At 43.8% G+C, this 25,751-nt stretch overlaps 1 protein-coding gene and 1 non-coding gene across 3 annotated transcripts in view; one reads left to right on the top strand and one right to left on the bottom strand.

The window, feature by feature from the left end:
* LOC124802581 (EF-hand calcium-binding domain-containing protein 4B-like) overlaps positions 1-25,751 on the bottom strand; it is a 774,205-nt gene that overhangs the window by 622,901 nt on the left and 125,553 nt on the right. For both annotated transcript variants that reach the window (XM_047263472.1, XM_047263455.1), the window contains exon 2: positions 14,859-14,977. In XM_047263472.1, coding sequence (XP_047119428.1) covers positions 14,859-14,969 — 111 coding nt within the window. In that variant the 5' untranslated portion in view covers positions 14,970-14,977. The remainder of the gene's footprint in view (positions 1-14,858; positions 14,978-25,751) is intronic.
* On the top strand, positions 10,884-10,966 carry Trnal-uaa. Its single transcript has one exon. It is a non-coding gene; the product is annotated as a tRNA-Leu (tRNA).

Below are 25,751 nucleotides of genomic sequence, written 5' to 3'. Positions count from 1 at the left end.
AGGTCACTCAGTGTAAAGCTTACTGTATCTTTAATTTAACTCAAAATGTTTTTTATATTTCTTCATTACAGAATGCTAACATTTAGCTTGAAAATAATGGTAATGGTATAGCGTCATTGAATAACCATTTTACTGTGAGTAACAGCTACGTAATTTGCAAAGTCAAAACTTCGATATTAAAAAAAATGGCGAAGTTCGTAATATGATTTTACCGAATTATTGCTTTCATGCAACTTCAACTTTTATTACTATTCATTAACATTTGCTGCTAACCACTTTGTGCAATTATATTATTATTTGATCAAGACGTTAACAAATATTTGTGATTGACTGCAATTGAGTAAAATGGAGAGCTTAAATACCCACGAAAACTACACAAAAAATATCTTTTACTGATTGCATAAAACGGAAAACTTATTTATGCATGAAAAATATACGGAAAATATCTTTTACTGAATCTCGCTTTATTAAGTAATGTCTTTCAAATTAATGTTTACCGAACTTCAGCACTTCTATTAACTTTAGTACTGCTAGTTATTGAAATTTTAGTTGCTGTTATTTCTTTCATAAAACACTGAAATAGTACTCTCTCTTTCTCTCTCTCTCTCCCTCTCTCTCTCTCTCTCTCTCTCTCTCTCTCTCAACACTCTCCAACATTCTATTCTTCGCTAGCGAACTTGCGCGCCCAGCGATAATGCAACTGAAAGTCATTATACTCTCTCATAATATAGCATCGCCCTGACTAAGCATGCGTGTCTACTTGCACTAGCTTACAACTAACATTTATTTAACTTTATAATGAGGAAACATTTCCTTTCAACAAACAAACATTGGTAAGTTTGAAACTTCCTGGCAGATTAAAACTGTGTGCCGGACCGAGACTCGAACTCCGCTGCAGAGTGAAAATCTCACTCTGGAGTTAGTACGTTTATTTACAAACGTTGATTCGTAGAAAAATACATCGAAAATTAAAACCGCAAGGAAAAATGTTGGTAGCCCACAGAGTTGTTTAGTTACAGTGGTATGCCTCCCTTCCGGCCGAAGAGCTATGCTAGGCAGCACACTATCGACCTCGGAATGTGAACATACGTGCCTCTTTGGATAAGACGGAATATAGTGATGATGATAACACTCTTAGGAGAGTGTGGAGACGGCCAGATAGCACTGTACCACGCAGTTCCAAGGGTTGAGCAGGCAGGTGGGTCAGTTATGTTTTGGCCCAGTATCGTGTAAGGGCGTGAGGCACCTCTCATCACAGCTCAAGGTATTTGAGCTCTGTGCAGTACCAGGACTGGAGCGTCTATCCTACACTCCGGCCCTACAGTTAACATTCTGGTGTCCATCTTTCGAACACGTTCCTCCAGCAGGAAGGAATCAACCGAATGGTTTGCGTTGACCTAATTCCCAGTGAGCATGTTTGTGATCAGTTGAAATTTGCAATGTGTCGCCACAAGAAAGCTTCTTGACACTCTTGATGACCCTCAATTCCGCCGTCGAAGAGAGGGTCAGTCTCGAACAGCGACAGCAAGACCATTTTGTGGTCAACGTACGAAGGAGGGTCTAGCTTTTGTCTGGGAGATGAGTGTTTGGCCGAGAAAGAAACAAGTGGCAGCTTTGGACTATTTCGAGAGTAACGCTTTTCGTTGTCATATATACAGCTATTATAAAAGAACGGAATGCCCCATTTTACGTAAATTACTTGAGTCGCTTCAAAATGGCAATCTTTTTAAAGGAATCAAATTTTCATTCCATACTGTGCTGAAGGAGAGGCTTCAGTTATTCAATGTTTAACGGAAGCAAAACGTTAATGGTAAGGACAGATATAGTTGCATAGCATTGCACATTCCTGCGCAGGATCATGGAAGTAAGATTCGAAAGTATAGTGGAGATAGTTGAAACCTGGATTAATGCCACCCGGTCATTACGTAAAGCCTGGAGTGATGGAACACCTGAGGGGACCATGGCAGTGCCTGTAGGAACAGAAGAGTGAATTATTTTTTCACAAGCAAGTACGTACGACAGTTTTGTTCCAAAATGCTTGTTAATGTTTCGTTCCAAAAACACAGGTGATTATCACGAACAGATGAACAATGTAGTTTTTCAAAACGGGTTCGAGACATCGTCTACGTGAATCAGTGATCGTTATGGATAATGCCGCATATCAGTCCGTTGTTCAAGATAAGACATCAACTTTGGCAGCAAAAAATATCATATGATTCAGAGAATGAAAGTATGGTAAGTGTATTTCAGAGAAGATTTGAAGAAGGCTGAATTGCCAAAAATTCTGACCCAAGGGACCACAATTTCCAACATACGTAGCTGACGAGGCTGTTAAAACAGGCATGAAATCGTTCGGCTTCTGCCATTCCATTGTCACTTAAGAGATATGGGCGCCAACAAAAATTAAATTGCTCCAGGCAATAAAATGGTTAAAATGGATCTAAGCACTATGGGACTTAACATCTGAGGTCATCAGTCGCCTAGACTTACAACTACTTAAACCTAACGAACCTAAGGACATCACACACATCCATGCCCGAGGCAGGATTCGAACCTGCGACCCTAGCAGCAGCGCGGTTCCGGACTAAAACGCCTAGAACCGCTTGGCCACAGCAGCCGTCTCCAAGCGATAAAAAATTCACCACCTCTGATGTTGAAAATCTCCTTAGCAGCTTGCGAACAAGTGACAAGCGAAACCTGGACTAAAATTGTGAAAATCACTGCACATGTCATCAGAGAGGCACCCAAAAACGAAGGCTTTGTGGAAGAAAGCATAGAAAATTTAATTATTCCTCTGAGAGGCAGTGGTAGTTCGAGTAGTGCTGAAGAAAGTTATTCTAAATGAGATTCTGACAACCGGCCGAAGTGGCCGAGCGGCTCTAGGCTCTAGGAACCGCGCGACTGCTACGATCGCAGGTTCGAATCCTGCCTCGGGCATGGATGTGTGTGATGTCCTTAGGTTAGTTAGGTTTAAGTAGTTCTAAGTTCTAGGGGACTGATGACCTGAGAAGTTAAGTCCCATAGTGCCTAGAGCCATTTGAACCATTTTTTTGAGATTCTGACAGTAACGTGAGTGGTGTTTTGCCATTAGCGTAACTTCAACATCCTCAGGAATGTAAGGAACTTTTGAGTATCTTCTTCAGATTGTAGCTGTTAATTTATTGATAAATTATTCTGTAGCTCATTGTGGAACTAATTAATAATGCTAGTATTTAACAACGAAAACAAAAACTGTTGCTGTTGGACGATTTTGCAAACATAATTTTCATTTATATTGTGAAGTTTAACAAGTAACTTACAATACTTTATTATATTACAATAGCTCTTTTCAGTTTTTCGAGGTTACATATGGCAAGTAACAACCGCGTATAAATTCACGCATACAAATACAACCTGCACGTTGTCGATGCTTTTGTTCCTGCTACTAGAGAATACGTGTAGCAGCTGTCGGGCGCGGAGTGCCGTTAAGCCACGTTCGGCAACATTGCAGTCTGCGCGCCTGAACTGTCAATAACCAGCCTTCGTCTCTCACGGATTACATGCTGCGATGTTCGGCGTGGAGCAACACGCTGGCAGTGAATGTTACTCCGCACCAGATTACGATTTCACGGATGTGCATCTCCTCTCTTTCCCCGCTCCCTTGAATCTGAGACTAACGTCCATTTACGTTCGCAGCTATGCAACAGGTGCAAATTTTTTCAGCTCACTTTAAACAGGAATCACTAAAAGTTCTGCAGACATTCATATTATGCGGTGGGATCTCGGGTGTGTAGAAAGTGACCTTCCAGGACGATAACGCGCACTCGCATCCTGCAAAGCTGCAAAGGAGTTATAGAACGAATTCCAGGGTACATGATTCCCGCTTTTGCAAATAATTGTACAACATAGTCCCAGCGGACTTGCTTACACGCTGTGACTGGCAGAACTTCGAAAATATCAATGTGTATCGATACATCGAAAGAAACTAAAAGCTGCAATATATTTTGAGAATGAAAGGATGGTTCAAGAAGTCTGTATTCCTTTTATTGTCTGTGCGATGAGCCAGTTTCAGTCGTGGCTCATTTTCAAGCACGTATCTGAAGCTTTCGGCTTGAAAAAATGGTTCAAATGGCTCTGAGCGCTATGGAACTTAACATCTGCGGTCATCAGTCCCTTGCCGGCCGCGGTGGTCTAGCGGTTCTAGGCGCGCAGTCCGGAACCGCGCGACTGCTACGGTCGGAGGTTCGAATCCTGCCTCGGGCATGGATGTGTATGATGTCCTTAGGTTAGTTGGGTTTAAGTAGTTCTAAGTTCTAGGGGACTGATGACCACAGTAGTTAAGTCCCATAGTGCTCAGAGCCATTTTTGAATCATCAGTCCCCCAAAACTTAGAACTAGTTAAACCTAACTAAACTAAGGACATCACACACATCCATGCCCGAGGCAGGTTTCGAACCTGCGACCATAGCGGTCACGCGGTTCCAGACTGAAGCGCCTAGAATCGCACGGCCACACCGGCCGGATCGGCTTGAAAATGATTCAAATTTGAAGTTGGACGATCGCAAAGACCATAAAAAGAATAGAGCCTACTTGGAACGTATTTTGGTTCTCAAAACACATTCAGCCTGTGGCTTCCACAAAATTAAATTTTTTCGCTGTACTATGCTTTGCGAAAGATAATCTAGGTTACCCGTAGATTCGATCACCGTACGAGTAATACGCAGATGCTACGTGAGCTCATATGGGAATCTCTGGTGGGAAGATGACGTTCTTTTTTGAAAAAAAAAAGAAAAAAAGAAAGAAAGAAAGTATTGAGAAAATTTAAGAATACTCGCATTTTCAGCTCAGTGCAGAACGATCCTGCTGCCTCCAAGGTGTATTTCGCTTAAGGACATCGAAGAAAAGAGAAATTTGGGATTGTAGGGAGTATGCGTCCGCAGCTCGTGGTCTTGCGGTAGTGTTCTCGCTTCCCGAGCACGGGGTCCCGGGTCGAGTCCCGGCGGGGTCAGGGATTTTTCCTGCCTCGAGATGACTGGGTGTTGTTGTGTCGTCTTCATCATGATTATTCATCCCCATTACGGTCGGAGGCAGGCAATGGCAAACCACCTCCACTAGAACCTTGCCTAGTAAGGCGACGTGGGTCTCCCGCGTCGCTCCCCTACGCTCTGTAAAGGAGTATGTGACTCGTCATCATCGTCAGGGAGTATGCAGTAAGTCGTTTTTGCTCGCTCCATTTGCGAGTTCAACTGCAAGGGGGACGGCTAGTCCTGGTACAGAGTACCCTAAGCCGAGTACCGTATAGTGGCTTGCAGAGTATGTATGTGGATGTAGAAACAGCACACACTCATGCAGTCTGCTAAATTTGTACTCACGAGTTCTACTAAATTAGTGAATCGGAGACGTTCAACTGCCCGCTGTGCTGCTACTCCAGTTGGGCTGCATTTGAGAGTTAGGGAGAGGGCGCCGCCTGTTCCTTGATGAGTGGAGAACAAACCGTGCGCTGATCGTAGCGACAGCAGCTTGGCTTGTTGGCTTGCCGATGGACAATTCTCCTGGCCGTGGCGGCGGTGGACGACTGGACCGCGCTGCGGACGGACGTGGGGAGTGCATGCGGGCCATTCCTGGCCAGCCGATACCTTGTTACGGCGGTTGTCTAGAGTGACACTACGCGTCTGCTAGTATAGTTGATTTTCACCTATTTACTGCTTGGTTTTTGGTGTTCTTTCAAGATCCATCCTAGCGTCACTTAATTTATCGCCACCCCATGTGCTGCCAATCTCAAAACTTGGGAGACATTATTGTGGCTCATCTGTTCCAAGACAGTTTAAGTAAGTCAGTTTTAAATCGTCTGCATTCTGAATTGATACAGTTATTTTTTTGTGGTTCAGTACCCGCCGCCGTACACAAGGTCGCTGACGCACTCCTGTGTAGTGGGGCTCGACTGGGAGGTAAGCCAGTTCGAATGCTGGCTCTGGATAAAATTTTCACTGCCAGTATTTGGCCGGCAAGGGTAGTAGTGGTCGTGGCGTAAAGTTCCTCAACACCAGTTGTAAGCGGGCTGCCTCTGTGTTGGCAGCGCTGTGTAGCGCTTTGCGCTGGATCTCTGGCTGCGCTTCCTTTGTAGGAGACTCTGTGGCTGGTCGGACTCGTTGTTGGAAGTTAATCGCTAGTAGTGTTGTGCAGTCGCCAGCAGTGATGGAAATACTGTTGGGCAGTTGGAGGTGAACAGCCAGCAGTGACGGATGTTAGATGTGTGAAGACGGCATTGATGGAGGGTAGAGGTCTGAAGTGTTAGCGTAGGCTAACGATTGTACATGCTCGACTTGGAGATTGAATATTGTTCATGATTATATACTTTTGTACTAGATGTCAATGACGATTTATATTCGTGTCTGCACTGAAGGTCACATTATTAAGGTAAAAAATACATTATTTAGTTTGCAACAAAATCTCTGCTTTGCTACCCACATGCCTATTAGTGGTTACTGGCTTTAGTAGTTAGCATCTTTTATTTAGCTGGCAGTATTGACGCTCGCTGTATTGCAGTAGCCGGCCGCAGTGGCCGTGCGGTTAAAGGCGCTGCAGTCTGGAACCGCAAGACCGCTACGATCGCAGGTTCGAATCCTGCCTCGGGCATGAATGTTTGTGATGTCCTTAGGTTAGTTAGCTTTAACTAGTTCTAAGTTCTAGGGGACTAATGACCTCAGCAGTTGAGTCCCATAGTGCTCAGAGCCATTTGTATTGCAGTAGTTCGCGTAATAAAGATTTTTGTGAGGTAAGTGCTTAATGAAATGCATACGTTATTGTTAAGATTTCTTTTCAGTCAGGGCCATTCTTTTGAGTTAATTTGGTAGCAGTCAAATCGCGTTACCGTTGTATATTGAGAGTAATTAATGAATACGAAAAGATTGAGTCATGTTTGCCAGGGCAAATTCAGTAGGTCAATGTCATAAGGATGAAGGCTAGCGAAGTGACACTTGCATTCAATGTCACTCAGCAGTTTAAGCAAATATTTTATTAAGAAGTTCCAGTCTTTGCGCGAATTTCCTAGTTTAAATTCCAAACCTGTCTGCAGTGCCTCATGAAGTGAGCAAATTTGACACCGCTGATGGTAATCCGTCCGTCGAATAGTAACGTTTAGCACGGGGGCTGCCGTGGCTCTATTTGCTAGCGCCGGGTTTCCGCCCTCTCCCTTCCTTTCATCCAAAACAGCACAAACACAACACTACACTGTAGAAGCAGTCATCATAGAAGTCCGCACGACACCGATACAAACCTGACATTTCATAGCGACGTAAGATTCCTGCATTTGCGCCCTAAGCTCAGTACCTGACTCTGCGACTAATGTTAATTGACTGGTTCAGCAAATGCGCTTCGTCACAACCAATCCCAGCCTTTCACAACCGCTTCTGATTAGTTGGATTGGTAAATACTGCCTAACAAAAAGAGTTGAGAACTCAGAAGGAGAGGACAATACGAACTTGACGGATAGAGAGAGTATGTGATGTTATTTGAGTGATTACAAAATCGAGCCAAGTGTACAAAGCTCTTGGCAGTACGTGCCTACCTCTAGCCCGAACGATTGCGCTCATTCGATTGGGAAGGGTGTCATGTACCCGTTGTATGATTTCCATAGGCAAGGACTGTTGAAACTGGTCCTTAGTATCCTAGATACTGCCAATGGGACGTAGTTGACGGTAGGGCTAGTACCTCAGCATCACGCGGACAGTTCACACAGACGTGCGATGCGTGGGCAAGCACTATCCTGTCACATGACAGGTAACACGTGAGGAAGCAGTACGTCCGTGACGTAGCATTGTGCTGCCGGTGTTCCCTTGAACACTATCAGCCGTTACAACCCCCCCCCCCCCTTCCCCCTCAATGACGCCAGGGGTAGCATCGCTGTGCCTCTCCAACACTTTGGAGAAATGAGGCCACTCCCAAGTCGCCGCCCAAACTCGCCGAAGATGTCGTCCAGGACAGTACAGAACCGTTGTTCACCGCTGAATACAGTGTGACGCCTTTCATCAACAATCGATGCTTCCCCGTCACGGCACCTCCGTAAACGCATCCGTTTGTGTTATTGGCAGACAACGCATTCCCCGGTGTGGCTGCTGTTAGTCTCCGGTCTGTGGTGTATTATGACTTACAACACAGACCGTAGCAGGTGCGGACGTGTCGGGGTGTGTAGTGCACAGTAAACCGACCCTTCCTTGTGATGGTTAACTTGGTCGATAGTGACCTTGACGGCGAGTATGTCTGCCCTCACGTTTCCATGCAGTCCAGCATCAGACCATGTCATCCGAGTCCACTCCAAATCTAGATTCGACCAGCAAGCTGAATGAAGACCAGCAACGAGACCCAGTTAAAACTCTGTCAGACACTGATAACGCTTTCTCACATGAGTACGCGGCATGGCCGTGTCTTCCGCAGTGATCATTCACCATGTGATGCTGTTCACTCCTGGATACCATACCAGGCATGGTAATTTCACTAAACTCGTACAAAAGTACTGCGCTCTGGTGGCCGTTTACCCATCAGAGAGAATTACAGCTCGAAGCATTTAGCAAACCTGCCGATGGCGTATACGTGTACAAAGTTACGCTGACGTGCGGCCACATCTGCTGCGTACTTCACTTCTCTAGTCAGGCAGTGTATTTTTGGTAACCCTATGGTTTAGTTAAACGCGGCCTCACCCGTGAGTTTGAAATCTCATAGCGGCGACAAATTTTTGGGACAATATTGCGAAGAAGGGTTTGGACTGACTGGCTCTGAGCACTATGGGACTCAACAGCTGTGGTCATCAGTCCCCTAGAACATAGAACTACTTAAACCTAACTAACCTAAGGACATCACACACATCCATGCCCGAGGCAGGATTCGAACCTGCGACCGTAGCAGTCACACGGTTCCGGACTGCGCGCCTAGAACCGCGAGACCACCGCGGCCGGCAAGGGTTTGGAGATTGTAGTGGAGTATAACTGAATTAGCAGGAACAGATGTTTAAGTAAGGCGAAGGATCCGCCTAGGGTTTGGTTAAATCACGTCGGGAAACATCTTAACGCTCAGTAAAGTATGTCTTACGCCGTCTGCTGGTGAGCGTCTAATATTATGACATCTCCTCATTGCTGATTTCTTTCTTTTTGTGGGGCTACAGTCATGTAGAATTTTCGGAATGTTATTAACGGCATTTGACAGTACGACAGTAAGGAGTATATTTATTTCCCGATCTATATTTCGGCCTTAGACCATTTTCATGTCGAGAATCGTATGACTAAGGCCGTAATCTAGAACGTGAAATAAACATATTCCATACAGTCAAATGTCGATAATATCATTTCGAAAATTCTACTCACTGATAACTTTTTATGCACTGGAATAGCATTCTGGATAGTCCTAAATTTCTTTTATTGATGGCGACAGGAAACAATCGTTAGCGTGTTGCACCGTGTCCCATTCACAGTTTGGATGGACTCCAAACAATCCACATCTGAGGAAGACAATATATTTTACATAACCATAATATTCAAACAATATTTATAAAATTGGATGCTGATGGCCAAGATAAACAATTAACTGAATGTCTGTCATAAAGGTCTAGTTGGCATTTATGTTTATAGTCTATCAGATGTTTGTTGATTGTGACTAGATTTCTCTTTTTGTAGAAAGGAATTCAATGTCTCCATCGTCACAGGGTGTTGATTCTCTGTATTACAGATCAAATGTAAATGTAGTGTCAAAGAAACCTGAAAGAATTTTTTGAAATGTATCTGCCATGAAATTCTGCGTCTGATTTAAGAGTCAGGTAATTCGTCTGATGCGCTATGACGACGCTCAGCGTATAGTATGATCGGGCTATTCTCGCTATGTAGTGCATTAAGAGGCAGTTCCGTTTTTTAAATGTTTACCGCGTTGCAGGATTCGACCAAGCCCGTCATCCCCGCTTCCCTGTGTCTTACGTCGAGAAAGTTTCTGGTATATGAAATAGGAATCAACAATTATCGAGGAATTCACTGAAACTATCTTAAGTAGATAATTATATATTTTCAGAATTTTCACAATTCACTACTTCTGCATTCTTCAATACAGTGTGTAGATTCTCGTCCCATATTGGACGTAATTTGATAAATTACAACTTTTCCTTTAACGAGAAATAATCCGAAGAAAATCTCTTTAAGTTCATAATGCTATCCCACGTAGTAAGCGTCGTTCGTTCCACAGAATACATAGCTAAGTCGTTGCAGTCATTTCTATTATCAACGCCGACCGCGCTCGGGCGCGCAGCAAAACTTCGCGTAATATACACTTAACACACACGCCGAGAAGTTCGTAGAAGGATGGGGAAAGTATAACACCTGTGGAAATTTTCGCAACATCGTGTAACAGAAATTAAAACATTGATTCAAATACAGAAACAGACACTTCGACAGCATGCTTGTATTTTTACCTTTAGTGACAACTCGCACATTCTGATGTCTGTAGTGTGTGTCTTTTTAATCACGTATCTGTAGGTTCAAAAAGTCTGTATGATCCATCTTCACAAAAATATTTCTACATTCCTGGTTAATGGATATAGGAAAAGTGCACGAATTTCTGCCTTTATCTCTACCGCTCATTTCCATCACAACAACTACATCATGTCCACGTCTTGCTTCATTTTCTATTGCTGTAAGTTACTCACAAGGTGAGCAAACAGGTATTCTGCAACGACCACTCCTCGGCAGAAATCTCCGATCGCTGAGCGAATAGTCTACCGGAGAATACGAGACGCGGGTCAATGTTTGCTAAGTGCATCGGCGGCGAGCGCCTATACGTAACGTACACTAAAATACTCGTAGCTGTCCGTACGGCCTGCAAGAGCTGCAGAACGAGAAAAGCAAAATATGTGCCAAATTCACAACGTAGCCAGGTTGGCCGAGCGGTTAAGGCGCCAGACTTAAGTTCTGGTTCCCAATAGGGAGCGTGGGTTCGAACCCCACACCTGGCATTATATTTTTACACTTTGCGTTCAGCGCCGATCCTCTCTACATGAACGGGCAGATATCGCTAAAGCTGTCTTAGGTCCAACTCATTAATAGTAGTGCATTAAAAAATACACTATTTTTTCGTAACAAAAAAAATTGGTTACTGATATAATATCGGTATAAACATTCATGTTTAGGGTGGAAACCTGTCATTGCTGTATCCACACTATCTCTAAACTTTAACTTGGAAGCTTGTTTACTGCGCTTCTCTTATATCCTATACCATGTTTTGGAATAGCTCTGTCTGTGGCTTTGCAAGCAATATTCTTCACCCAGAAAACACCAATTGGAACTATTTTCATTGTGAGTTCGTTAAGTTTTAGCAGGGTGCCTCGAATACTGTGAGAGTACGCTATCGTATTTTTCTGTTTCTTAATCTTTCTTCTTTAAATTTTTTGTCGCCTTTGCATGAATTATGGAGAGGCACATTCAATGATTGTAGCGTCTGTTGCTGGGAAGTATCCACACAGCATGAATGTGACAGGGCGTTCGGTGTGCACTCATACCTGGTCCAGAGCAGCATAACATGTAACTTTCAAAAACATTTTTTAGGAGTGAGATTACATTATGATCCTAACAGTACATGACTTGACTACGTTCTAACCATGTAAATACATAAAAATGTCACATTTTTTCTTTGTAATGATACATGCGGTATTAGTAGAGACGGTATAAATATTTTATGAGTCTGCGCTTTGCAGCCACTGAAACATGGTTTCGTCACAATACACCTTTCGTTTTGTTCAGTGAAAATATCGACAATGGTAGGGCTTTTCCAGTCCGTTTCCTGACACGGACCTGATGTTTATATGCACGTTCCAAAAGAATTTTCAAATTCTACATCGGCACTCTAGTTACGAAATAAACGAAAATAGGACACCATCAACGATGATCAAAAAACACACAATAGCAAGGTTGACCAGTAAGACAGTATTTATCAGATGGCCAAGAACACAGGCCATGAGAAGCCACGGGGCAGAAGGAAGCGAGGGAAAGACTGTTTACCCCCTCCACGCCTTACCCTCTCCCTCTCACCAACATTTTTGACAGCTACGTGAAAGACAAACGCGTTTATACTTTTGTGTAACTTGGAACATTATGGAATTAGGGAGGGAATCTGAACAATGGTTTATTTCATATGCAGATAACAGAAGGCAGTACTGCAGTCAACGGAGAACAGATATGGTTGTGAGTGGAGTGCTGTGAATGTTGTGAAACAGAGAGGGGGAAGGGAGGGGCGGGGGGATCGAGCAGAAGAAGATACCACAGGGTTCTTTTCTCGGTCTGTTGTTTTTCTCAATACGCAACGTGTAGCAACACGATACTGACTACCGTAACCAAGACTGTATTTTTATCTCAAATTTTATACTGGCTGACTGTATCAGCCGAGATCAAGGAATGGAAGAAATTTTACCTTCGATAGGTTATAGCGGAACAAATAGAGGATAGGAACAAGTCTTCAGAAACGCGATCCAACGATGCTACAAAAGCTTGTTTACAAGGGGACTGAGTTCTTTACATTATCAAACTTTTTAATGCACTTATCGACTCATGTTGTTGTTGTTGTTGTTGTGGTCTTCAGTCCTGAGACTGGTTTGATGCAGCTCTCCATGCTACTCTATCCTGTGCAAGCTTCTTCATCTCCCAGTACCTACTGCAACCTACATCTTTCTGAATCTGCTTGGTGTATTCATCTCTTGGTCTCCCTCTACGATTTTTACCCTCCACGCTGCCCTCTAATGCTAGATTGGTGATCCTTTGATGCCTCAGAAAATGTCCTACCAATCGACTCATTAGACTTCTAAAAGGGTTCTTTAATGATTAAGTTTTGATCTTCTGACTAGTTCCTTTAATTTGTTACTTTAAGGAAAAATTTAACTTGAATGGCGCATCATCTTTAACTTTCTTTGTCCTGTAATGTTAAGCTCATTATTTTTAGGATACATCTGATTAAAGTCAATTTTATTATGTCTTTTTTATTAATGAAAAAGTATTACGACTGGCAAGCTGTGTGGATGCTGCTCTACTTGTGTAATTACTTACTTTCTGTCCTTCTACTTCCAATTTTCCGCATTCTCAGTAGCATCCAATCTTCCGCATTCTCAGTAGCACAGTATTGTGAATATGAACACATGATGATGAAAATTTGTGTTCATGCTCTCACCAGATCGCCTAGCCCATCTTACTGGTATTTAAAACTTTTCCTAGCTTTTTTGTAGTATTGTATTGTTCGATTATAATTCGTTACCGGCATACATGCCAAGTATAACAGTCGCTTCACTAGAAGTTGTTTGTTCCCGTGGAACGTGATCTGCTAACAGCCTGCACCCACTGTGGGTAGCAAACTGTATGTGGGAGGGAAGTCACGTGATGCCAGCTGGGAGTGTCGATTCCAAGCAGGACCTCTGGCATCGGCTTCTCCAAGCAGCTAGCAATGACGCGCATCCTCTCCTTCAGTTACCTTCGTACTTAGCTCCGGCAAGAAATTAACATTATCTTGTGGCTGCCGAAACTGGTTAATGGCCTCATAGATAGACCTGGATGTGGCCATCCGTATTCCGTGCAACTGAATACAATGGTTTCATTACCTTTAAGCCGACTCATTCAATTTGAAAAATCCGTTTCTCATGTTCCCTTGGACACCTGTACACTGCGCTGACGAAAATTCGAAAGACGGAGCAGAGGAATAGTTTTGAAGCCAGCGAAGTAAGAACGCAATAGGAGCAGCGACTAAAAAGCAACTAAAAATTATGTCACTTTATGATGCCTTTAAAAAAATCGTATATGCCATGATAAAGTTGATTTTCAGCTGCGTATAGCCGGATCTAGCCTGAAAATTGTCAACAAAATGAGTCGTGTTGAATGATTCAACGTTCTACAGAGAGCCTCCTAGGAGGACTGGTCAATGTTCAGGGCTTTCACAGGAACGATCATGCGAAGCAAAAAAAGCTAGACAAAACTGACTTTAAAACGCATATATTAAGGGCGATGAGCACATTTCCGATGCTGTGAAATAAATCTCTTTTACGGTAAGCGCTTTGCTTTCCACATTTTGGCAGGAGGTAGTATGGCCCAAAACAATAAGAAACTGTCTAGACATGGGCTCTAAAATGCGTATCTTAAGAGCTATCAGCACGTATTCAGTATATGAGATGTGTTTTACGGCAGCGAAGAAGAGCAAGTGCTCATAGCTCTTGAGTGAGGGGTGCACTTAATAACTCATGTCTCCTGAACACTTTTTATTGTTTTGATACACAGTATCACCTCTCAAAATATGGAAAGCAAAGAGCTTGCAATAGAAGAGATTTGTTTCACATTACCGTAGACGAATACCTTTTTGCTTCCAATGATGGTTTCTGTCATATCCCTTAATATTAACCATTCGTCTTGGGACATCTTGTATAGGCACGGTGACAGTTTGTACTTGGTTGTATGGGCATTTGCCCAAAGCCATTTGAAATAGAGTATGTTAAAGGGGATAACACCTGCCACAAGAACACCCCTCTCGCAAAAAACTGAGTTTTAGACGCTGATGCCAGGCTTAGCGGTTTGCACACTATTGAGGTCCTGAATGCAGTGACGTCAGTTGAGTCAGTGCTACAATTCAAGTAACTATTCCAGGGATGGCCCAGCGGCAAACACTGTCCCCTCCCCGTAACTTCTACGCTTTGAAGCGCCCGACGTCCATCTTATTCAACACATTCTCTACAACCCCTCACAGTCTATGTTATCGTTTTGTTATACTCTATACACAAACTGATCACCACTAAACACGCAGAGCAGTCACGATTGCCTTGGTCTCGCGCATCCAGTGATTACTTCAATGACAGATGAAGTTCGCGAGCTGCACCCTACCTGCATGTCCCTGCGGACGATGAAGCCCTTGCGCTCGGCATCGGACAGCAGGAAGAGTCGCTGCGCGCGCTCCGTCACCAGCTGCTCCAGCGCCGTCTCCGCGCCGTCCATGGCCGCTCCTGCCGAACACAGACACAACCGCCTCGTCACACTCCGGCCTCTGGAGCAAGCACATAATACGTGCTTGCTATTATTATGGCTAGCGCAGCACTCCTTTGTACATCGTGGGCAGAATGTAAAGCTGGCGCGCAAACATTTCATCTACCTTAAGGTAGGCAACCGAACTTACATCTTATGACCGAGGTGGGGATGCATAAGTGTGGTTGCCTACCTTAAGGTGCGTGAAACGTATCCGCGCCAGTTTTGCATTCTGCCCATCCTGTATTATTGGATAACGTTGGACGATTGTAAGTACAGTACTGGCCATTAAAATTGCTACACCAAGAAGAAATGCTGGCGATAAACGGGTATTCATTGGACAAATATATTATACTAGAACTGACATGTGATTACATTTTCTCGCAATTTGGGTGCATAGCTCCTGAGAAATCAGTACCCAGAACAGCCACCTCTGGCCGTAATAACGGCCTTGATACGACTGAGCATTGAGTCAAACAGAGCTTGGATGGCGTGTACAGGTACAGATGCCCTTGCACCTTCAACACGATACCACAGTTAATCACGAGTAGTGACTGGCGTATTGTGACGAGCCAGTTGCTCGGCCACCATTGACCAGACGTTTTCAGTTGGTGAGACATCTGGAGAATGTGCTGGCCAGAGCAGCACTCGAACATTTTCTGTATCCAGAAAAGCCCGTACAGGACCTGCAACATGCGGTCGTGCATTACCCTGCTGAAATGTAGGGTTTCGCAGGGATCGAATGAAGGGTAGAGCCACGGGTCGTAACACATCTGAAACGTAACGTCCACTGTTCAAAGTGACGTCAATGCGAACAAGAGGTAACCCAGACGTGTAACCAATGGCACCCCATACCATCACGCCGGGTGATACGCAGGTATGGCGATGACGAATACACGCTTCCAATGTGCGTTCACCGCGATGTTGCCAAACACGGATGCGACCATCATGATGCTGTAAACAGAACCTGAATTCATCCGAAAAAAATGACGTTTTGCGATTCGTGCACCCAGGTCGTTGAGTACACCATCGTAGGAGCGTCAAGGGTAACCGCAGCCATGGTCTCCGAGCTGATAGTCCATGCTGCTGCAAACGTCGTCGAACTGTTTGTGCAGATGGTTGTTGTCTTGCAAACGTCCCCATCTGTTGACTCGGGGATCGAGACGTGGCTGCACGATCCGTTACAACCATGCGGATAAGATGCCTGTCATCTGCACTGCTAGTGATACGAAGCCGTTGGCATCCAGCACGGCGTTCCGTATGACCCTCCTGAACCCACCGATTCCATATTCTGCTAACAGTCATTGGTTCTAGACCAACGCGAGCAGCAATGTCGCGATACGATAAACCGCAATCGCGATAGGCTACAATGCGACCTTCATCAAAGTCGCAAACGTGATGGCACGCATTTCTCCTCGTTACACGAGGTATCACAACAACGTTTCACCAGGCAACGCCGGTCAACTGCTGTTTGTGTATGAGAAATCGGTTGGAAACATTCCTCATGTCAGCACATTGTAGGTGTCGCCACCGGCGCCAACCTTGTGTGAATGCTCTGAAAAGCTAATCATTTGCATATCACAGCATCTTCTTGCTGTCGGTTAAATTTCGCGTCTGTAGCACGTTATCTTAGTGGTGTAGCAATTTTAATGGCCAGTAGTGTAAGTACAGTTAGACGCTCAGACTAGGGTTACTAACTTAGGGTAACACAGCCACACTCCTGCAAACACAATTCATTTATTTATTTTTCAGCTTCAGGTCACACAAACGGTATCGTAACAAGTTTCGATACGTTTGCAACACATCATCAGATGATTCGACTTCATTACGTGCTCAAATTGTTCTCCCAAAATATCTACCACCTAATTTTCATCTACTTTCTCTAGAAATGTATAATAGAACAGTGTTAAATTCCAAGCACTTAGTACGCTGTCGAGATCTGACGTGCTTATTTAATGATTCTGAGAAAGTGTATTAGAATGTAAAAAGCACAGTTATTTTAAAGTTATATAATCTATACAAATAAAAAAATGCAAGTGTTCATGTGTACAAAATCTTAAATCTTCGATAGTTGATCAGTCTCTTCGAAATTTTGATACACATTTACATTCGAATACGTACGTGTTTTTACATATCTATTGTTAATATATGTAACATATAAATGAATATGTAATATTACCAAAAATCTCAAAGCGCACTAGACCGATTTACTTCAAATCTTACACGTTACTGTAATAATCTTATGGACACATACCGCCAATATATTTTTAATATATGTATAATAGTGAAACGTTGTTATTAAACAGGACAGTTGCATTTCTGGCTTATAGGCTTACGATTAGTATACTACGACAGAATCTGAATTTGCAATAACAATAAACATGGCTTAAGGTCAGAGAGTGGTAGGGGTGGGAGGTGGAAATAGGTGTAGGAGGAGAGGAGAAGATGGACGCAGAAGCGGGGAAGGAAGTGGTGGACAGAGAGGCCCCAGGAGGAGATGGAGAAAGGGGGGTGGAGAAGATAGAATGAGGGGGAAGAGGTGATGAACAGACTGAGGGGGCAGGAGAAGATGTAGAGAGAGAAGGGAGAAGGGGATGGACAGCGATACAGTGAGGAGGAGAGGAGAGGGGAAGGAAGAGGAGATGGGAAAAGAGAGGGGCAGGACGAGATGAACAGGGAGAGGTGGGAGAAGGTCACTAGGACTTATATCCAATTCCCATACATGTTGGAAACGTATGCTTTCTCTCTTTTTTTCCATTTAATCAGACTGAGCCACATTTCTGTATGTTACGGACTCATCCTTAACTTGATATTATTTTTATTACGGTAAGTACAAAATATCTTTGAAAGAAAGAAGGAAGCCATTACGCCCAAGGAAGGCAAAGTTTTTGCACTTGTCGTTCCATTTGGCGAACGCCTTTTGTACAAGACGAAAGGTGCAGTAGGCAGACCCGGCGGACAGCGTTGAGATAGGAGTAAAAGCTGGTCTTGGCACGTTTCATTTTGGGGAACACCATTTATGCGGGCGGGCAAAAGTTAATCGCATACAGCCTGAGCAACGAAGGATGGACACTACCAGCAATGATAGTGAGAGGTCGTGTTTTGGTACAGTAGGCAAGACATTACTATTTTTTACCAACATATGAGCATGTTATTGGGAGATATCGTTTACTAACGCTTCTGCATTAAGAAGTGGCCTCTGGTGACTCTTAGCCTCAGCTGCAAGACTTAACCAGGCTAAATTGTGGTGTTGCGGCGACTGCACAACTGTGCTGCAAGCAGCCTTACTAGGGGCAGCCATTATGACGGCTTGGCCTGACAGACGTGAAGAATTTGCAGACGTGTTTTTGGCACCACATCCTCAACGGCACTGCGTCTAGCAAGGCAAGCTGCAGACTACTTATTTGTTATTCTTGTAAAAGGAGAAACAGGCTTAATTTAACACGTACTGTGAGCAAGTGTGGTTTTTGATCATCAGTGGCACTGACATCTGAAGTTTGTATAATCTTAGGTACCTATTTCATTTTACTTCATTCCTATCCACCTTCTAAGAAGCGGTATGAAATGGGACGATCACTTAAGCTCTGTCGTCATAGTAAAGGCGAATGTGACACTTACTTGGATTTGTTGAAAAGGTACTACGGAAGTGCTGTGCACCAATAAAGGCAGTTCTATTACTTTACCGTTTGGAGTCAGAGGTCCACTGCTTACCTTGGCAGGGAAAATTTCCAGGCTGGGCGCCTACTGAACGGCCGAAACAACAGCACAAAAAACCCAATACCCAATGTAACTTCTAGTCAAATTTACGAAAGAGTCGTTCCACTAAATTTTTCTCGTACAGATCTGCTATTCTGATGCAGAAAATTATCATAGTTACACTTAATCGGTATTAATAAACTGCTGGTCTAGGTGAAAACAGGTTGCACACGTCGTTAAGGAAACAAAATTTACTTTAGGTGAAAAGCTGGGCACCTCATCGTTTATATGCCGATATATTGCTGAAACTAAAGATCTATATAAGTAATCTAACACTGATGACAGTGTGAGAAATAATTTACATATGCTGTGTCACAAATAATTAGTTAATATGTGCAGGATATTGATATGTAAACTGTCGCAACTTGAGCCTGTGTAGACAGAAAAAATAATTGCCGTATGGGTACCCAACTTTATAGGAACGCTGTTCAGATTCTGCGCTGCATGATTTACGTTGTTAGTAGTGTTAATATCATGTCTTGCAGTCAGGCACCGGTACTGGTACAACGACGTAGGGTTGAATCGCAAGTACCAGTGTGCATTACAGCTGCAGACAGTCAGCGAGTTTGGGCAAGCTGAGCAGGGCTTGCTTTAGCAAAACAACAGCAACAGTGCTGCAGCTCTTCGCGAATGACGACGCATTAAAGGGATACGAAAAAGCCCTCTTCCTGCGCCGAGTCCCGCGTCCGGCCATCCTGATTTAGGTTTTCCGTGATTTCCCTAAATCGCTCCAGGCAAATGCCGGGATGGTTCCTTTGAAAGGGCACGGCCGACTTCCTTCCCCGTCCTTCCGTCATCCGATGAGACCGATGACCTCGCAGTTTGGTCTCTTCCCCCAAACAACTCAACCCCCCCAACCCCTTGCGCCAAGGTTGGAGAACATGACTCGGAAATTCGAATTAATTGGTGATTTGGAAATTTCTCCTGGGAGAGGTGGGTGGCTAACTGCGCTACAGATTGTTGAAGAATTGACTGTTGTCATGGTTAATAATTCTGGACGCAATGTGTCTTCAAGCAGTGCAAAAAAATGGTTCAAATGGCTCTGAGCACTATGGGACTTAACTTCTAAGGTCATCAATCCCCTAGAACTTAGAACTACTTAAACCTAACTAACCTAAGGACATCACTCACATCCATGCCCGAGGCAGGATTCGAACCTGCGACCGTAGCGGTCACGCGGTTCCAGACTGAAGCGCCTAGAACCGCACGACCACACCGGCCGGCCTCAAGCAGTGCACATGCTGTATCACGACACCTGAACACTCCACGCTCCAGCGTTGCGTGGCCTTACAAATGTTTCCTCGAAGTTACATCATCCTACAACACTCGTTTTCGGTGGGGGCCCCTCTCAAGTGGCGAAAGTTTAATTGTAGCCGCCGTTTAGTCTTATTCCAAGAGAAAAGGGATATCTAGTAAGGTATAGAATTTACTTTGCTTCCTGAACAGCTTGGGTAAAAAGTACGTAATAACGAAAAAATAATAATTTTTAAGACTAATTAAATGGAAAGAGAACTAAAATATTCTGCACATTTGAAAGCAGCTTCTGGAAACTGATCTCGACTTAGAAAAATTGAGTTAATGTCCGGTCAGTTCTTCAGGGAAGCATCTAACTTCCGAGAGGCGTTACTTATCGACTGAATTCCTAAGGGCCAAGGAAGCGACGAACCGTACCGCCACTCTCCTCCGATGTGTTGCGCATTCGCAGAGAACTCTTCTAATGTTAACTTTCTTTTGAGACTCCCTGCAAAAATTTATAGCACAACTTGATTAATAGGAGGGCTCGGTTGTCTGGAAATCTTGAGCTATCAAGGAATAGTCACGTTGGTCATGGAAGGAAGTGTGAGGAGTGAAAATTGCCGAATGGTGCGTAGGCTTGATTACAGTACGCAGGTTATAATTGATGTAGGTTGCAGCAATTTTGCACAAACGAATAGAATTGCGCAGAACAGAACAACGTGGAGAGAAGCACCAAACCAGTCTTCGCAGAGAAGATCACAACAACAACGTGATCTTCTTTCGCAATGAAAAATTACTTTTTGCTGTTTAGCTAATTTTCTTATTTATAACGATGTCACGCTGTGACTGTTCATGACAGAGAATGCAGAGGTCACATACGGGTTCGCTGCTCCAAAAGTCTTGGAATGTAACTGTTATCTGACAAGAATTAATAAAACCTGCATAGTGGAACTACTATGTTGCACATAGTGCTGTAAGTACGTGCTTGTTGGCACATAACTTCCCTACAACGTAAGGATGATGGTTGTGCCTGTGGAACAGTTCCCGCATATGTGGGACACACTTGGGCTTTTTCGCTCACAAGGCAAGATCCCCAACACACACCACTCAGATGTAATGGTAAGATGGCTCAGTGGATACCCGTACAAAACTGAACACAGATGAAGCATGAAAACAAGAAGAAAGTGTACTGAACTGTGAGAAAAAGAAACAAAATAAAAACAATGAATAGTCCAAGCTGCAGCCGAGCAACATCGAGTGGATGCAAGAATCACGGGGGTCGTGGCTGTGTGGTGACGGTATTGAACTGCCACGGGAGAGATCCGTGTTCAGAACTCCCTCGTGCACCATTTTTTTCACAAAATTATGAGCTTTTGAAGCGTCCATTGACGTGTCTATTCTTCTTCTGTAGTTTTGACAGTTTTCATACTATACATTGGTTATAGAATATGAGTCACGTGGTAACGAAAATAATACCGTCGCAAGTAAATGTGAGGAATAGTGAGAGCAGGCGAGATGCCGCATAGAGTTCTCACAAAAATGAGAACAACAAATAAACGAGTGTGAACCATGTTACAACAAAGGAATTCAAGAGTCAAAACTTCCAAAACGGAACGTAAGAGTCATAACGCGTGGTACTTAAGTAGAACAAAAAGGAGGTACTTATGTCTGGAGATCCCGTCCTTACACCTCACTGTTGCAAACGGGCGCTACACGACACAAACACGGATTTCAACGCAGCGAGAAAAAAATTTGGATAGACTGAACAGACACGCCAGTGACCAGAGGGACAGTTCATAATTTTGTGAAGAAAACAACATGCGGCACGATGGAGATTTGAACACGATCTCTGCCCGACACCGTGACCACATAACCACGGCACTGTGGCAATTCAAATTCGTTCAGTGTTGCACATCTTAAGTTTGAACCGTTCAATGTTCCTGTTTTGCTTCGTTTTTCATAGTTCAGTTCTGCATCTTTCTGTTTTTATGCTTGCCAGCCGGGGTGGCCGAGCGGTTCTAGGCGCTTCAGTCTGGAACCGCGTGACCGCTACGGTCGCAGATTCGAATCCTGCTTCGGGCATGGATGTGTGTGATGTCCTTAGGTTAGTTAGGTTTAAGTAGTTCTCAGTTCTAGGGGACTGATGACCTCAGATGTTAAGTCCCATAGTGCTCAGAGCCATTTGTACCATTTTTTTGTTTTCATGCTTGAATTGTGTTCAGTTTTTGACGGGCTGTCCAACAAAATTTGAGGAGTGTGCCATGGGGTTTCTCCCTTGTCAGCAGCGCTCCAACATCACCTTTGTTGAGCGACCCCCACTGGCTGGCCTCAAGTGACGTCACAGACTGTGTAAGCCTCGGGCGTTTTAACCTGAATTTTCCGCATTGACCTCTCACGGCTCATTGTTATATTATGAAAGGACGTACTGCTGCAACTTTACGAATCTGCACACTCACAAGCGACACGTCCATTATATCTGCAGCGAGCACTTTTGTGTACATCGAGGCGCGCGACCCAGTCTGCCTGGCGTTTTCTTCAGGTTGCGAAACATCTGCACACACGGCGCATCTGTTCTGTTTGTATGCTTACCCACAGGTGAAAGCTTCGCGGTGACTTCTGCCGCCAGCAGACTTGCAACAGGCCTTGTGAGGAGCTCCGTTCAACAAAATACATATTAGAGCCTCGTACGTTTTCAGTTCAATAGTTTACACACATGTAGCAATATAACCTTTTGTTTGCAAATCTGTGACAAGAGCCGCTCGGCTTTATCTAATCTAATGTACCATGATGTGATGTAACAAGGCCCACTGCTTCTGAAGAAGATATTTTTACAAACATCGAAACATTGGTGGAGGGCTAATAACCTTTGTTTGCAACTGGTTGGCTGATTTTTCACCCTCTTCATCTTTGTAAATGTCTGTATACTTCATTACACCAGGATCGCTTAGATACGTAACAGATACATTATCGGGCCGGTGATGTTACTACAACAATCGTTGTCTCCGAAGTGTCCCTCTGCTGTACGTAGTACGCAATGCTGTGGCCGAGCAGTTCTAGGCGCAACAGTCTGGAACCGCGCGACCGCTACGGTCGCAGGTTCGAATCCTGCCTCGGGCATGGATGTGTGTGATGTCCTTAGGTTAGTTCGGTTTAAGTGGTTGTAAGTTCTAGGGGACTGATGACCTCAGATGTTAAGTCCCATAGTGCTCAGAGCCATTTGAACCATTTGAACCACATTATCGGTTAAGGAAGTAGTTGTCATCTTCAGATGTGCTTAATTCACTAAAAAGCTTCGTACAGATATATGTAAAGAAATACAGTTAGGCATTTGGAACATCCGAAGTCGTTGAGCATTTCAATGAATGTAAATCTTATTGTCAAAAGGACGTCTTTTTATCATGTGACGATACGTTATACGCTCATACATGTGAGCTAAGCACATCTTAAGTTGGCAACTTTTTGAACAAACGGGGTAACGTCAATATTTTTATATAAGTAAGCGATCGTGACGCGGTAAATTATTATACACGAATCGTATGGCGGTTTAGGCTGGGAGACTCAAAAGGACATGTACAGCCGTCTGACTGGGGAGACCTCTTCTGTCCTTCTCGCTCGCGAAGTGTGAGCGTTGTGAGGTTAAGCGAATCTGAAAGTGTAGGTGACTAGTGTGTGTGTGTGTGTGTGTGTGTGTGTGTGTGTGTGAGCAGTGTGGTGTAATGTTTGTACTGGACGATGACGAGAGAAGAAGAGGGTGAAATCCAATGCCATCACATAGACGGCTACTGTCGCGTAACCCCACAGCAGCAGCCGAGCTTGAAGTTCCAGCCCGACGGACCAACAATGGCGAACGCTCTCAGTTCATGACACACCGCCGCTTTGTCCAAGACACTGGTGGAAAGTCTGATGTTGAGGAATCAGCGGAAAGGAGCCAGCAGCTCGTGGCGGGCCCAAGCGTGTACCCACCCAAGTACCAGCCACGCCAAACGTTGATTAACTTCGGTAATCTGACGAGAACTGGTGTATTAAACAAAGCAAGGTTGCAGGCTATTCAGAAAGGTAAGATAATGGAAGGTAAGATAATGGAAGCAGATTTAAGAAAAGTCAAGACACGTTCATAAGATCTGTCGACATGGAAAAAGCGTTCAACAACGTAAAATGGTGCAAGATGTTCGAATCTCTGAGAAAAATAGGAGGAAGCCATAGGTGAAAACAGACAATATACAATACTTATAAGAACCGAGAAGGAACAGTAAGAACGGAAAACCAGGAACTGACAGCTCGCATTAAAAAGGGTGCAAGACAGGGCTGTAGTCTTTCGCCCTTGCTATTCAATCTATACATGGATAAGGACTGAGGGAAATAAAAGGAAGGACCTAGAGTGGGGTTAAAATTAGCGGAGGGACATCATTGATAGGATTCTCTGATGTCACTGCTATCCTCTGTGAAGGTGAAGAAGAAATGCGGGAGATATTAAGTGGAATAAACGGTGTAACGAATACAGAACATGGATAACATTTTCTCCATCTCTTCTGCTTTATTACTGCTACGACCGCATTAACAAGACATTAGCTTCCGAATTCTGAACAATTTCTTGCACATACCTGGACCAGAATAAGAAAGTGACTGACAGCTAGTTGTTTACAGGATACGTAGCAAAGTAACAACTACCCAGAACACGATTCTGGTTACTGCTGCTGCCCTTTGTACAGTTGTCATATCGCTGTGCTTTCTCAATGGCCAGTTCAGTCGGCTGCGATCTATAACATAACTGTTGCGATTTATTCTTATTTGCCTTGTTTCTCAGCGCGCAATTTGTGAAGCTAACTGTTAAACTGATTAGGAAGGTAAGAATGTTACTCCTACAAAATAAACTTAATATAGAACGTTAACAGGATTTATTCTTATTTGCCGTGTTTCTCAGTGCGTAGTTTCTGAAGCTAACTGTTAAATTGGTTAGGAGGGTCATAAGAACATTAATCCTGCAATATGAGTTTAATAGAGAACGTTAACAGTGAACATATGAATGCACTTAGTACGGAACTGCTCTGCCGTTGCTACAAGGAGCCGCATTGCGCTTGCGCGTAAAAGCGAACCGACAAACACAGTATCTGAACTGGGGGTCATTTAAGAAGATGAAGTAAAGGACTTCTGCTATCCTGATACGAAAATTATGCACGAAGCAAGGAGGACACAAAGAGATTTGCACAGCCACAGACGGCATTCCTTACCAAGAGAAGTGTGCTAGTAACAAACATCAGCTTTATTCTGAGGAAGAAATTTCTGAGAAAGTACGTTTGGAGCACAGCATTGTGTGGAAGTGAAACATGGACTGTGGGAAAGCCGCGGAAAAAAATCGTCATGGCATTCGTGGTGCTATAGAAGAGTGCTGAAGATTAGTTGCACAAATTACAGGCCCATAACGTTAACGTCGATTTGCAGCAGGATTTCAGAACATATATTGTGTTCGAACATAATGAATTACCTCGAAGGAAACGGTCTATTGACACACAGTCAACATGGATTTAGAAAACATCGTTCCTGTGAAACACAACTAGCTCTTTATTCACATGAAGTGCTATGTGCTATCGACAACGGTTTTCAGATCGATTTCGTATTCCTCGATTTCCGGAAGGTTTTTGACACTGTGTCACACAAGCGGCTCGAAGTGAAATTGCGTGCTTATGGAATATCGTCTCAGTTATGTGACTGAGTTTACGATTTCCTATCATCGAGGTCACAGTTCGTAGTAATTGACGGAAAGTC

This window comes from Schistocerca piceifrons, chromosome 1 (assembly GCF_021461385.2).
Source record: "Schistocerca piceifrons isolate TAMUIC-IGC-003096 chromosome 1, iqSchPice1.1, whole genome shotgun sequence".
In the NCBI taxonomy this organism is placed as follows: Eukaryota; Metazoa; Arthropoda; class Insecta; order Orthoptera; family Acrididae; genus Schistocerca; species Schistocerca piceifrons.
The sequence above is the reverse complement of the archived record's forward strand: the minus strand, read 5'-3'. Positions and strand labels throughout refer to the sequence as shown.